At 40.9% G+C, this 16,128-nt stretch overlaps 1 protein-coding gene across 1 annotated transcript in view; it reads left to right on the top strand.

Moving 5' to 3' along the window:
- Positions 1–15,906, top strand: part of SIAH3 (siah E3 ubiquitin protein ligase family member 3) — a 215,880-nt gene extending 199,974 nt beyond the window's left edge. Inside the window, exon 2 of the mRNA XM_069758267.1 lies at positions 12,786–15,906. Within this exon, the coding sequence (XP_069614368.1) occupies positions 12,786–13,373 (588 nt within the window). The 3' untranslated portion in view covers positions 13,374–15,906. The remainder of the gene's footprint in view (positions 1–12,785) is intronic.
- Positions 15,907–16,128: the final 222 nt, after the last annotated feature.

The raw sequence follows: 16,128 nt of genomic DNA, 5'->3' as shown, positions 1-16,128 counted from the left end.
TAATGTATTAATGTTAACATTTCCAATTCTAATTGTCATATTCATTTTAGAGGGTATTTCAAAATCGGCTCCCTAATAGAAACATTTATAGTCATAGAGAGCTTAAGTACCTTGACTCATGCTAAGGGTTTAGTAGAATGCAAAGAAAAGTTCATTATTTTTAATTAGTGTAATTGCTAATGTTGCATTAAGAGTTTGGTTAGTGGAAGTAATTACAGTAAGTATATTAGATGTTAGTACTGGCATTCATCTTGTGACATTATTAAAATTTCAGAGATGAAAATATCCCTGGTGGTTTACAGGCACTACATTGTTTACCAAAGGATGTTAAATTAATCATATTGTCAATGCCCACCAAGCAGGCAAAGAATAATTATAAGTTACTCTTATCTAGGGAATGCATTTGAAACTCATCCAGGCTGCATGTATTTATCTGCGCTTTTTAATAAAGTGTGAAATACGGTATTGTGGAAGAAGTCACTTTATTGTTTTTACTCTTTAATGGGAAGAACAAAGAATACTGAATTAAAAACCGGCATACATGTAGAAAAGAGGTTTACACAAGAAACTAAAAACTGGGGTTTTCTTGGGAACAAATACATGATAATACAGATGGACTGTTACAGAGGGAGTACGTTTTCAAGAAGCTCAAAGGTTACCTGGCAACCTCTCTTGCTACAGTGTGTGCAGAATTATTAGGCAAGTTGTATTTTAGAGGATTATTTTTATTATTGATCAAGAACTATGTTCGCAATCAACCCAAAAGACTCTTAAATATCAAAGCATAATAATTTTGGAAGTTGGAGTGTTTTTTTTTAGATTTGGCTATCTTAGGAGGATATCTGTTTGTGCAGGTAACTATTACTGTGCAGAATTATTAGGCAACTTAATAAAAACCAAATATATTCCCATCTCACTTGTTTATTTTCACCAGGTAAACCAATATCACTGCACAAAATTTAGAAATAAACATTTCTGACATGCAAAAACAAAACCTCAAAAAATTAGTGACCAATATAGCCACCTTCCTTTATGATGACACTCAACAGCCTTCCATCCATAGATTCTGCCAGTTGCTTGATCTGTTTATGATCAACATTGCGTGCAGCAGCCACCACAGCCTCCCAGGCACTGTTCTGAGAGGTGGACTGTTTTCCCTCCCTGTAGATCTCACATTTTATTAGGGACCACAGGTTCTCTATGGGGTTCAGATCAGATGAACAAGGGGGCCATGTCATTATTTTTTCTTCTTTAAGAAATTTACTTACCAGCCATGCTTTGGAGTAGTTGGAGGCATGTAATGGAGCATTGTCCTGCATGAAAATCATGTTTTTCTTGAACGATACCGAATTCTTCCTGTACCACTGCTTGAAGAAGTTGTCTTCCAGAAACTGGCAGTAGGTCTGGGAATTGAGCTTCACTCCATCCTCAACCCGAAAAGATCCCACAAGTTCATCTTTAATGATACCTGTTGTGAATTCTGTGGCTGAATTCACTCCTGTGGTCACAAGTGGTACTGCAGCTTCTGAGCTTCCTCCCTCAGGTGTTCTGGTGAGCTCGTTAACTGCTTCATTACTTAACTCCGCCTGATGCTGCTATCCTTGCTCCTTGTCAATGTTTCAGTGTTGGATCTGAGCTTCTCCTGATTGTTCCTGTGACCTGCTGCTCTGTATAGCTAAGTGCTTTTTGCTTTTTTGTTGCTTTTTTTCTGTCCAGCTTGTCTTTTGTTTTGCTGGAAGCTCTGAGACGCAAAGGGTGTACCGCCGTGCCGTTAGTTCGGCACGGTGGGTTTTTTTTTGCCCCCTTTGCGTGGTTTTGCTTTAGGGTTTTTTGTAGACTGCAAAGTTCGCTTTACTGTCCTCGCTCTGTCCTAGAATATCGGGCCCCACTTTGCTGAATCTATTTCATCCCTACGTTTTGTCTTTTCATCTTACTCACAGTCATTATATGTGGGGGGCTGCCTTTTCCTTTGGGGAATTTCTCTGGGGCAAGTCAGGCCTATTTTTCTATCTTCAGGCTAGCTAGTTTCTTCGGCTGTGCCGAGTTGCCTAGGTAGTTGTTAGGCGCAATCCACAGCCGCTTTTAGTTGTGTTTAGGATAGGATCAGGTTTGCAGTCTACAGAGTTTCCACGTCTCAGAGCTCGTTCTTGTATTTTTGGGTATTTGTCAGATCACTGTGTGCGCTCTGATCGCTAAGCACACTGTGTTTCTGGATTGCCTTCATAACACCTGTCATTAGCAAACATAACAGTACAAGGAGCCAACTAATGATTCTCAATAGAGGGAAAGAAAAAGTTCTGACATCATTTTTTTATTTTTTTTTTCTCTGCTCTGTGTTCACTTTTTTTTTTTCCCCTAGACATTTGGGTGATTCTGGACACAGGTGTGGACATGGATATTCAGGGTCTGTGCTCTTCAATGGATAATCTCGTTATAAATGTACAAAAAATTCAAGATACTATTGATCAGAAATCTATGTTAGAACCAAGAATTCCTATTCCTGATTTGTTTTTTGGAGATAGAACTAAGTTTCTAAGTTTCAAAAATAATTGTAAGCTATTTCTGGCCTTGAAACCTCATTCTTCTGGTAATCCTATTCAACAGGTTTTGATTATTATTTCTTTTTTGCGCGGCGACCCTCAAGACTGGGCATTTTCTCTTGCGCCAGGAGACCCTGCATTGAGTAGTGTCGATGCGTTTTTCCTGGCGCTCGGATTGCTGTACGATGAGCCTAATTCAGTGGATCAGGCTGAGAAAAATTTGCTGGCTTTGTGCCAGGGTCAGGATGATATAGAAGTATATTGTCAGAAATTTAGGAAATGGTCAGTACTCACTCAGTGGAATGAATCTGCGCTGGCAGCTTTGTTCAGAAAGGGTCTCTCTGAGGCTCTTAAGGATGTCATGGTGGGATTTCCTATGCCTGCTGGTTTGAATGAGTCTTTGTCTTTGGCCATTCAGATCGGTCGACGCTTGCGCGAGCGTAAATCTGTGCACCATTTGGCGGTACTGCCTGAGGTTAAACCTGAGCCTATGCAGTGCGATAGGACTATGACTAGAGTTGAACGGCAGGAATACAGACGTCTGAATGGTCTGTGTTTCTACTGTGGTGATTCCACTCATGCTATTACTTATTGTCCTAAGCGCACTAAGCGGTCCGCTAGGTCTGCCGTCATTGGTACTGTACAGTCCAAATTCCTTCTGTCCATTACCTTGATATGCTCTTTGTCGTCGTTTTCTGTCATGGCGTTTGTGGATTCGGGCGCTGCCCTGAATCTGATGGATTTGGATTATGCTAAACGTTGTGGGTTTTTCTTGGAGCCTTTGCGGTGTCCTATTCCATTGAGAGGAATTGATGCTACACCTTTGGCCAAGAAAAAACCTCAATACTGGGCCCAGCTGACCATGTGCATGGCTCCTGCACATCAGGAAGTTATTCGCTTTCTGGTGTTGCATAATCTGCATGATGTGGTCGTGTTGGGGTTGCCATGGCTACAAACCCATAATCCAGTATTGGATTGGAATTCCATGTCGGTATCCAGCTGGGGTTGTCAGGGGGTACATGGTGATGTTCCATTTTTGTCGATTTCGTCATCCACCCCTTCTGAGGTCCCAGAGTTCTTGTCTGATTATCAGGATGTATTTGAAGAGCCCAAGTCCAATGCTCTACCTCCGCATAGGGATTGTGATTGTGCTATCAATTTGATTCCTGGTAGTAAATTCCCTAAAGGTCGATTATTTAATTTATCCGTGCCCGAACACGCCGCTATGCGCAGTTATGTGAAGGAATCCCTGGAGAAGGGACATATTCGCCCATCGTCATCACCACTGGGAGCAGGGTTTTTCTTTGTAGCCAAGAAGGATGGTTCGCTGAGACCGTGTATTGATTACCGCCTTCTTAATAAGATCACTGTTAAATTTCAGTATCCCTTGCCATTGTTATCTGACTTGTTTGCTCGGATTAAGGGGGCTAGTTGGTTCACTAAGATAGATCTTCGTGGTGCGTATAATCTGGTGAGAATCAGGCAAGGAGATGAATGGAAAACTGCATTCAATACGCCCGAGGGTCATTTTGAGTATCTAGTGATGCCGTTCGGACTTGCCAATGCTCCATCTGTGTTTCAGTCTTTTATGCATGACATCTTCCGTGAGTATCTGGATAAATTCCTGATTGTTTACTTGGATGACATTTTGATCTTCTCAGATGATTGGGAGTCTCATGTGAAGCAGGTCAGAATGGTTTTTCAGGTCCTGCGTGCTAACTCTTTGTTTGTGAAGGGATCAAAGTGTCTCTTCGGTGTGCAGAAAGTTTCATTTTTGGGGTTCATCTTTACCCCTTCTACTATCGAGATGGATCCAGTTAAGGTCCAAGCCATCCAGGATTGGATTCAGCCGACATCTCTGAAAAGTCTGCAAAAGTTCCTGGGCTTTGCTAATTTTTATCGTCGCTTCATCTGTAATTTTTCTAGCATTGCCAAACCATTGACCGATTTGACCAAGAAGGGTGCTGATTTGGTTAATTGGTCTTCTGCTGCTGTGGAAGCTTTTCAGGAGTTGAAGCGTCGTTTTTGTTCTGCCCCTGTGTTGTGTCAGCCAGATGTTTCTCTTCCGTTCCAGGTCGAGGTTGATGCTTCTGAGATTGGAGCAGGGGCGGTTTTGTCACAGAGAGGTTCTGATTACTCAGTGATGAAACCATGTGCTTTCTTTTCCAGGAAGTTTTCGCCCGCTGAGCGTAATTATGATGTGGGCAATCGAGAGTTGCTGGCCATGAAGTGGGCATTCGAGGAGTGGCGTCATTGGCTTGAAGGAGCTAAGCATCGCGTGGTGGTATTGACTGATCATAAGAACTTGACTTATCTCGAGTCTGCCAAGCGCTTGAATCCTAGACAGGCCCGTTGGTCGTTATTTTTTGCCCGCTTCGACTTTGTGATTTCGTACCTTCCGGGCTCTAAAAATGTGAAGGCGGATGCTCTGTCTAGGAGTTTTGTGTCCGACTCTCCGGGTTTATCTGAGCCAGCGGGTATCCTCAAGGAAGGAGTCATTGTGTCTGCCATCTCCCCTGATTTGCGGCGGGTGCTGCAAAAATTTCAGGCGAATAAACCTGATCGTTGTCCAGCAGAGAAACTGTTCGTCCCTGATAGGTGGACTAATAAACTTATCTCTGAACTTCATTGTTCGGTGTTGGCTGGTCATCCTGGAATCTTTGGTACCAGAGAGTTAGTGGCTAGATCCTTCTGGTGGCCATCTCTGTCACGGGATGTACGTACTTTTGTGCAGTCCTGTGGGATTTGTGCTAGGGCTAAGCCCTGCTGTTCTCGTGCCAGTGGGTTGCTTTTGCCCTTGCCGGTCCCAAAGAGGCCTTGGACACATATTTCGATGGATTTCATTTCTGACCTTCCCGTTTCTCAAAAGATGCCAGTCATTTGGGTGGTCTGTGATCGCTTTTCTAAAATGGTCCATCTGGTGCCCTTGGCTAAATTGCCTTCCTCCTCTGATTTGGTACCTTTGTTCTTTCAGCATGTGGTTCGGTTGCATGGCATTCCTGAGAATATTGTTTCTGACAGAGGTTCCCAGTTTGTTTCAAGGTTTTGGCGAGCCTTTTGTGGTAGGATGGGCATTGACCTATCCTTTTCCTCGGCTTTCCACCCTCAGACTAATGGCCAGACCGAACGAACCAATCAGACCTTGGAAACATATCTGAGATGTTTTGTTTCTGCAGACCAGGATGATTGGGTGTCCTTTTTGCCGTTGGCTGAGTTCGCCCTTAATAATCGGGCCAGCTCGGCTACCTTGATTTCTCCATTTTTTTGCAATTCTGGGTTCCATCCTCGTTTCTCTTCAGGACAGGTTGAGTCTTCGGACTGTCCTGGTGTGGATTCTGTGGTGGATAGGTTGCAGCAGATCTGGACTCAGGTAGTGGACAATTTGATCTTGTCCCAGGAGAAAGCTCAACTTTTCGCTAATCGCAGACGCCGTGTGGGTCCCCGACTTTGTGTTGGGGATCTGGTTTGGTTATCTTCTCGTCATATTCCTATGAAGGTTTCCTCTCCTAAATTTAAACCTCGTTTTATAGGTCCGTATAGGATTTCTGAGGTTCTCAATCCTGTGTCTTTTCGTTTGACCCTCCCAGACTCCTTTTCCATACATAATGTATTCCATAGGTCGTTGTTGCGGAGATAAATGGCACCTATGGTTCCATCTGTTGAGCCTCCTGCACCGGTTTTGGTGGAGGGGGAATTGGAGTATATTGTGGAGAAGATTTTGGATTCTCGTGTTTCTAGACGGAAACTCCAGTATCTGGTTAAATGGAAGGGTTATGCTCAGGAAGATAATTCCTGGGTTTTTGCCTCTGATGTTCATGCTTCCGATCTTGTTCGTGCCTTTCATGCGGCTCATCCTGGTCGGCCTGGGGGCTCTGGTGAGGGTTCGGTGACCCCTCCTCAAGGGGGGGGTACTGTTGTGAATTCTGTGGCTGAATTCACTCCTGTGGTCACAAGTGGTACTGCAGCTTCTGAGCTTCCTCCCTCAGGTGTTCTGGTGAGCTCGTTAACTGCTTCATTACTTAACTCCGCCTGATGCTGCTATCCTTGCTCCTTGTCAATGTTTCAGTGTTGGATCTGAGCTTCTCCTGATTGTTCCTGTGACCTGCTGATCTGTATAGCTAAGTGCTTTTTGCTTTTTTGTTGCTTTTTTTCTGTCCAGCTTGTCTTTTGTTTTGCTGGAAGCTCTGAGACGCAAAGGGTGTACCGCCGTGCCGTTAGTTCGGCACGGTGGGTTTTTTTTTGCCCCCTTTGCGTGGTTTTGCTTTAGGGTTTTTTGTAGACTGCAAAGTTCGCTTTACTGTCCTCGCTCTGTCCTAGAATATCGGGCCCCACTTTGCTGAATCTATTTCATCCCTACGTTTTGTCTTTTCATCTTACTCACAGTCATTATATGTGGGGGGCTGCCTTTTCCTTTGGGGAATTTCTCTGGGGCAAGTCAGGCCTATTTTTCTATCTTCAGGCTAGCTAGTTTCTTAGGCTGTGCCGAGTTGCCTAGGTAGTTGTTAGGCGCAATCCACAGCTGCTTTTAGTTGTGTTTAGGATAGGATCAGGTTTGCAGTCTACAGAGTTTCCACGTCTCAGAGCTCGTTCTTGTATTTTTGGGTATTTGTCAGATCACTGTGTGCGCTCTGATCGCTAAGCACACTGTGTTTCTGGATTGCCTTCATAACACCTGTCATTAGCAAACATAACAGATACCAACCCATACCAGTACCCCACCTCCTCCTTGCTGGTGTCTGAGTCATAGTGGAGCTCTCTGCCCTTTACTGATCCAGCCTCTGGCCAATCCATCTGGCCCATCAAGAGTCACTCTCATTTCATCAGTCCATAAAACCTTTGAAAAGTCAGTCTTAAGATATCTCCTGGCCCAGTCTTGACGTTTTATCTTATATTTCGTGTACACAGGTAGGTGTTTTTCAGCCTTCCTTACCTTGGCCATGTCCCTGAGTATCGCACACCTTGTGCTTTTTGTTACTCCAGTAACGTTGCAGCTCTGAAATATAGCAAAACTGATGGCAAAGGGCATCTTGGCAGCTTCACACTTGATTTTCCTCAATTCATTGGCAGTTATTTTGAGCCTTTTTTGCCTAACATGCTTCGTGCGACCCTGTTGGCTGTTTGCCATGAAACGCTTGATTGTTTGGTGATCACGCTTCAAAAGTTTGTCAATTTCAAAACTGCTGCATCCCTCTGCAAGACATCTCACAATTTTGGACTTTTCAGAGCCCGTCAAATCTCTCTTCTGACCCATTTTGCCAAAGGAAAGGAAGTTGCATAATTAAGCACACCTTATACTGTATAGGGTGTTGATGTCATTAGACAACACCCCTCCTCATTACAGAGATGCACATCACCTGATTTACTTAATTGATAGTTGGCTCTCAAGCCTGAACAGCTTGGAGTAGGACAACATGTTTGAAAAGTATCTGATGATCAAAATACAACCTGCCTAATAATTCTGCACACAGTGTAGAATAATCTGAGAGTATATCCAAAAAATGTTTATTGCATTATCCCTCCAGTGGCCTAAGCCACCAAGAATGCTACTACTCTGGTTTAGAAATAACGCTAGACTACCGAATGTATTTGAGCAGTGTATTGTGGTATTATTTAGGAATGTTATTACAGTATTATGTGAATTTTTAGGGGACAATTATTTGGATGCTGTATGGTTGCATTAAGCATCGTGTACACTACAGTATATATGTCAGTATTATTTTGGCACTCTATACTTGTAGAATGTGACCTGTATATGCAGTATTAGGTCAACATGGTATAGGAGTTTTACTTAGATCTTTTATTGAGCTATTTTCAGGACACTGAATAGCAAATCTAGTTGAGCTTTGAATGACAGTATTAGGTGGAAAATATATGGTAATCTAATGTGAGCTATATATGATAATACCATATAGATACTGTATTATTTAGGCATTGTAGGGTGATAATAATTGGGCAAAAAATGGATGTATTATTTGGCATTGCATGGATCCTGTATTTTAATGTAAAAAACTGTAGAAAAGAACGAACCAACTTTGCTTGTTGCCCAGTGCCCCAATTTTCTAAAAAAAATGAGTATATTAATAAGAGTAGAGTGTGATATCCTTTACATCAGTCCTCTCATGTTTCCCCATGGCAATTGCAGTGGGTGCGTTTGTGGTGCATACTGTGCATTCTGAACTAACAGCCAAAATTCAGAAGGAAACAGTTAAACATAGTGTTGAGCATTCCGATACCGCAAGTATCGGGTATCAGCCGATATTTGCGGTATCGGAACTCCGATACCGAGTTCCGATATTTTTGTGATATCGGGAATCGGTATTGGGATTAAGATTCATGTGTAAAATAAAGAATAAAAATAAAAAATATTGATATACTTACCCTCGGACGCGCCCTGGTTGTCACCGCTGCAACTGCCATGCTTCCGTTCCTAAGAATGAGCGCGTTAAGGACTTTTGATTACGTCGCGGCTTGTGATTGGTCGCTGAGCGGTCATGTGACCACTCAAGCGACCAATCACAAGCCGCGACGTCATCGAAGGTCCTTAACGCGCTCATTCTTAGAAAGGGAAGCATGGCGGTTGCAGCGGTGACAACCAGGGCGCATCCGAGGGTAAGTATATCAATATTTTTTATTTTTATTCTTTATTTTACACATGAATATGGATCCCAGGGCCTGAAGGAGAGTTTCCTCTCCTTCAGACCCTGGGAACCATAGAGGATACCTTCCGATATTTGTGTCCCATTGACTTGTATTGGTATCGGATATCGGTATCGGTGATATCCGATATTTTTCGGATATCATCCGATACCGATACTTTCAAATATCGGACGGTATCGCTCAACACTAGTTAAACAACATCTTAAAATAAATCTCATGCCAAAAACAAAACTGTTTTAGCTAGAAATTATACCAACAAGCCTTTGCTCAAACATCTCCTATGTGCCTGTGAGATCGAAGGTTTGTTTTGTTGATGCAGCTTACCCTTACCCAGTGCTGTGAGGGATATTGAGCATGTCAGCAGTGGCTGTGTATCATACCCATGTAGCCTGCAAGGTCTGTTCAGAGCATTGTAAAAAATTGATCATGCAAGAATTTCTTACCCATGCCGATGCCCAACCGATGCGCTAATGCCCCGACGTGCATTTTGCTGTTGCTTCTTCTGGGAGTAGTGCTGGCATGATCAATTTTAAAGCACTTTGTGATGATCCATGTACCTTTACTATTAACTAAAGTTGTTATTTGCTAGCCTTAATGATATGACATTGGTGCTTTGGTCATGGCTTCTTTTGCCGGATATTGTGCAATATTATCCCAACACAATCGGCACTAGTGCTGCTCTGCTCCTGCTTATTTTGAGGCCTGGTTGGCACTTAGTGAGGTGAGTAACAAGAGTGAGGGACCATCCTGATGAAGTACACCTTGTTGGGGTGGGGTGGCTTTTACACCTTTTTAATCAAAATAGTGTTAACTAAGTACCATATGTTTTTACTTGTGTTGCCACTGTTCACGTACCACATTGTGCTTGTATCTTATGTTTTTATTCTAGGCTTTGTTTGCTGATGGCAACAGCGTATATGTGCACCTGCATATTACACTTATACTAACAGGTGTGCTGATCCTCATTTTTGGCTTCTCTGTCAAGACTGGTGTAGCGCAAGCTTGTGCAATGCTTGACTTGATTAATCAGCCCCAAGGATTCATGTAATGAACATATAGCTTAATGTCTTTGTTCTGTAAACTTCCATAGTATTGTGCTATGGTTGCAGAAGAATCATGTGAAAAAAACAGCATCCTTTGTCTTTAAATTGGTGCAATTTTCCAACAGTATTTTCTAGTACAAAATTCACAGTGACCTGTAATTTGGTTAGTCATTTGCTATACAGCTGATAACAATGTATCCACCAATCACAATAGGCGCTGTTACAGCTGACCCTTCTCCCACTCCTTTAACAATGACCTTTGCAGAGACATATTTGACACTTCAACACAAAGATAGGAACCTCAATATCCAATCATTGTGGCTATGTACACGTGTTATTTCCTCAAACAATGTGCAGTTAAGTCTGAAAAATCCACAGTGGCAAGTCTGAAAATTGTGAGATTTTTTTTTTAAAAATACAAATTGTCACATGTAAAGAAAAAATTTGTGTAACGCAAAAGCCTGATTTAAACAATAGGTAATTTTTGCACATATCAGGCTTATTTGCACATGGACCCATACAAGTTGATGGGGGCATTTACACATTGAGTTTTTTCCAGACCTGCTTTCTCAATCTGAAAAAAATTAATGCATGTCCCATTCTTGTGCAGGTTTGTGGATCAGTCTCAGCTAACTTCCATTAAATTACATTTTTGTCACTTCCAATCATTGTATATCCATTTTGCATGAATCCAATGTTTACTGTGTCAAATTGATTACATTTATGCATTTGCAGCCTTACACTGCTTATTGAGGAACACAATGTCACACTGAAGCAAAACACTGCAGCAGACCGAGTACTAACTTGTACATAATGGACCTGGACTGAATGATTCTAACTTCTTGCCTTTTCTTGTAAAAAATGGTTCTGTATCCTATTACAAATTGGACGGGAATATTCAAATATATTTCTTCTGATTATTTTCCGACAGATGTAGCAGCATTTAATCTGACAAATAACGAACCATCTTGATAACTTGTAATAGATGGTTATCTCACTTCAGAGGAATAGATAACTTAAATGATTTGCAATTTTATCTAGTTAACAAAATTAAGACAAAGTGTTTGCAAATTACCTCTTATTAAACATAATCTGCATTGTCAATACTGAAGAGGTTTTTAATTGTATTCTGCAGAGCTCATTGCTAGGTTACCACCACCCCTGCAGTCTATCAGAGGTGGCTGGTTACCTAGGTAAGGAGTGCTCACTTGCAAGCTCTTTTCTTTAGAGCTTGCAAGTGCTGCTATGAACAGCTCTGGATTCGACTAGCTTCAGTCCCTCTGAACGCCTCCAATGTTGCAGACGCAACGTTACCTCTGCTTACAGCATGGACCGGCAGTGGCAACATACCAATGATTTGAGCTGCCAGTCTTCAAGTGAGCACCAACCCCAACAAGCAAGAAGCCCAGAGGCAGGGATACAGTGATCTCCTGAAGATAGAAGATGACGAAATTTGTTTAACATTGCATTAGTTATTAACTGATGCTAAAGGGAACCTGTCACCCCCAAAATCGAAGGTGAACTTACCCCACCAGCATCAGGGGCTTATCTACAGCATTCTGGAATGCTGTAGATAAGCCCCCGATGTATCCTAGAAGATGAGAAAAGGAGGTTAGATTATACTCACCCAGGGGCGGTCCCGGTCTGGTACGATGGGCGTCACGGTCCGATCCGGTGCCTCCTATCTTCATCAGATGACGTCCTCTTGTCTTCACGCTGCGACTCTGGCGCAGGCGTACTTTGTCTGCCCTGTTGAGGCCAGACAAAGTACACCTGCGTTGGAGCTGCAGTGTGAAGACAAGAAGAGGACGTCATAGTAAGAAGATGGGAGGCCCCGGACCGTGACGCCTATCGTACCGGGACCTCCCCTGGGTGAGTCTAATCTAACCTCTTTTTCTCATCTTTTAGGATACATCAGGGGCTTATCTACAGCATTACAGAATGCTGTAAATAAGCCCCTGATGCTGGTGGGCTTAGCTCACGTTCGATTTTGGGGGTGACAGGTTCCCTTTAAATTACACTTTTTTATGCTGAGATATCTCAGTGATGTGTTTTCTCTATTAAGGTAAAGTACTTCAACATATGTATTTCCTTTAGATTAGGATTCATTATTACCACTTTTTATTTTTAAAAATATAAAATATCCAAGAGACTAGATGACAAGAGAGTAGATGACCTAAACACACTGAGTAAAATCTTACATGAGCATTGTACGTTGTTACTGGGTAATACTTGCGTGCTTTTGAATTAACTACTATGGACATGGATCATTTGTTTCCCAAATAAATACAGATACAACTAAAATAAAAAGCCTCCTCCAGCTTGACAAGTATTAGCAGGAACTTTATTACACCACATCGAGTTTACTGCACCCACTGCATTCTCCAGGAGCTCGTGTTCATGTAGCCCCTGCCTTTCCCCATTTTAAGCTATGCACTAATTATCATTTGTTTCCTGTTTTATGTCTGACTGCTTCTGCGCTCAGGGATTCCATAAATGTTGAGTGTTATTGCCTATTTTCTACAGTCATTTCTTTTTCTTTCAGAATGCTTCAAACAGATGCTCAGTCCCTGAAGCTTCCGCTCCACAAATCAGGCATCATCATTGCCATGAAGCGGTCCACGACCCACAGCTGACTTCGTGCTCTTGCCCTTTGTACGCCTGTAAATGGGAAGGTCACTTAGAGGTGGTTGTTGCTCATTTAACACAAACTCATACAATAAACATACTACATGGAACAGAAATTGTCTTTCTCGCTACTGACATGCACCTGCCAGCGCCGGTGGACTGGATAATTGCACATTCTTGTTTGGGCCATCACTTTTTGCTTGTGCTCAGAAAGCAAGAAAAATATGAGGGATATCCGCAATTTTTTGCTACGATGATGCTGATTGGCACGCCAGCACAAGCTGAGAATTTCAACTATAAACTGGAGCTGAACAGGAATCGTAGAAGACTGACATGGGAATCCAGTCCCCGCTCAGTCTTAGACTGTGTTGACTCTATAATTACGGATGGTGATTGCCTTGTGCTTAATGCCTCAGTGGCTCAGCTCTTTGCAGATAATGGAAGTCTGGCCATTGGAATAGCAATAACTGCAAGCAAACTTTGTGCTACTCAACCTGAAATGTAATTTACCGGACATCTGTGTATGGAAATCCAAACTAATGGGCTTTTTACCCTCACTTGGCTTTCTAGTTCTTGTACATAGGAAAAGGTTGTTCGGAGAGAAATGTATAAGCAATATTGCTTTTCAATGTATTTAGATTTAGTTTCCTTGAAAACTTTTTGATTCATAAAGAGCTATTGACAGTAGGATGCCATGTGAAGATATTTGTATGTTTCCATATGTACTGTATATTTCTGATGTCCATATAGGTTTATCTGGATTTATTGCTATAAATCTCAACACTGGTCAAAAGGTTTTTTTTTTCGCTTAGACTTCCTAAATAGCATTCCATTTTGTATAACTGTTTATGTTCATTTGTATAATTGCTGTTAAGTCATATCAGTTTAGGAGAATGAAGGTTATACTACCCAATATTCTGTGTGAGGGCCAATCTATAATAAGGAAACTTATGGGCCATGCAATGTTAGCCTGTGAAATTAAATATGTCTTCTCACCCAGCCAAAAGTCCTCCTCCTTTGCACTGATGGGGGTCAAAAGGCCTAAACAGATGTATTGAAATTCTCTTTCGACTTTATATCCTAAGATAAGTCAAATGGCAAAGCCCTTTAAAAAGTGCACTTGTAGGATTGTATTCAAATGTTTCTTTATAAAATATTCAATAATGTCCAGTACAGAAACTTGAGAAAAGGGTGAGTCCCGAAACTTTGCTACAGCTTAGGTAGCTTATACTTTCTTCAGAGTCTCTACAAACTTGTGGGATATGGAAACTTCCTTGGATATACACATGGGTGATTCTTTGTCCATACTATATGATGCCATTCTGCTGTAATGGACATTATTGCATATTTTATAAAATAATGTTTTAATACAATCTTACACGTGCACCACTTGTCTATATGAAGTTTCATTATTTAGGCAGATGGAAAGAGCCTGATTAGAGCACCTTTTGCAAGATGAAACCCTGAAAAAGACTCTTTAAATGGTCAGTATTGACTTATGGATTGTTACTTCCAATAAATGACTAGAACCTACAGAGACCACCAGAGACCCTAATATCTTGCTCTATGAAAAGGTTATTTGCATATTAACCAATATTATAATTGTCCTGACGAAATTGCGATTAATTTGTCCTAATAATTTGGGATGTTACCTTGATAACTGCATTACAGTAGGACATTCTATAATTCCTTTCTAAATGCCCTATCCGGTCAAATGGATGTCTTAAGAGGTCAATCATTCTGATCCACCTCTATCAGACAATGTAGAGATGATATATGAGCAGTAGCTCACGCAGCGTTAAATATGCTGTCTTCAGACTATAGCAGTAAAAAAGGGTCTAGAGGACACATCCAAATAATTAAAGAATAGTGACATGTTAAATATAAAGCTGCAGATAACAGAGTGAAATATCATGATGAGTTGCGCCAAAGGATAAATTTAGCTCTAATTGTTTGTTTAATTTCATATTGGTTGTATTTATTTGCATTTAAAGACTTTACATTTATTATTATTATTATTCTCCATATTTTTCACATCATTTTAGGAGGAAGACAGTTCTATAATTTAATGTCCTGTGATTTGATTCTGGTTTTCCTTGTTCTAATTTGTAAGCCTTTGTCGTATTAATTTTTCTATTTTCACATGTTATTTTTCCCTAATTTCAAATCAATCTAATTGAACATAGGACATAAAGGCTTTTTGTCACCAACATATGTAGCATTCCTTACTGAAGACTAATGGGGAATTATGTAAATTGTGCCATAACTATCACAATTACGCAATACATTTTATGTGATATGTAAGGCTTGTTAGACAATTTTCTCTTTCGAGGCTGCATTTAAATGGCAGTATTTTGTGGACCTTATGAACTCTGGATCTGCTACTGGTCTCCTTTTCCAGAGTGCAACAGCCTCCTAAGCATAAATGAGGCAGTTTAGATTGGGTGAGAAAAACCCAGTGCATATTGGGATATCATCGTCCACACACAGACTGTAAATGTTGGACTTATGAAACTGGTCTTATGCCACAATAATTTGTGCCAAAAAAGGCTCTAATTGTTAACAAACAAAAAAGGAATATTTTGAAGGTCCCCCTTAGTCATTCTTTTTTTTAGATTCTGTTCGAAACTGTTGAAAAATGTAAACTTAAAAATGTCTGAAACAGAAGAAAAATGGATGCATGCCATGAACTTCTCTTTGCAGCTGAATACGGTTTTATTTTGCTTATAAATGCTTAGTAAATGTTTAATAAGTTTGTCAATGTATTGTTGTATACACACTGCTCCATACTGTCGGCAATGCCAATTATTTAGACTGATCATTTATCTAATTAGTCATACCACATGAATACATATCTGTACAGTAATGTTGGTAATATTACTTTGCTCATTGACTGGATTTGGATCATGTAAATGTTGCTTATGACACCATATATTTAATTTTTAGTATTACATATAGTTTGAAAACACTAAGAAGACAAATCATATTGAAAAGAAAGAGAGCTAAGAGACAATAAATATTTGCATTTTGTATTTTGAGATGACTTCAGTGGTAATTGTCTGTCTGTCTGCATTATGACAAAGTATTAAACAAACACAACAAAGCAGCCTATGGTATTGTATACTAATAATATAAAAATAATTATATATATATCTGTGAGCAATAATTCTAATACCATATAGTCACCGTGATGCGCAACCAAATAAGTGGAAACCACTCCAGGGGATAAGTGAAAAACCAAGCTCCAAATTAGATACGAC

The sequence above is a fragment of the Ranitomeya imitator genome, chromosome 3, assembly GCF_032444005.1.
Source record: "Ranitomeya imitator isolate aRanImi1 chromosome 3, aRanImi1.pri, whole genome shotgun sequence".
Lineage (NCBI taxonomy): Eukaryota > Metazoa > Chordata > Amphibia > Anura > Dendrobatidae > Ranitomeya > Ranitomeya imitator.
This window is presented reverse-complemented; position numbering and strand designations above follow the sequence as displayed.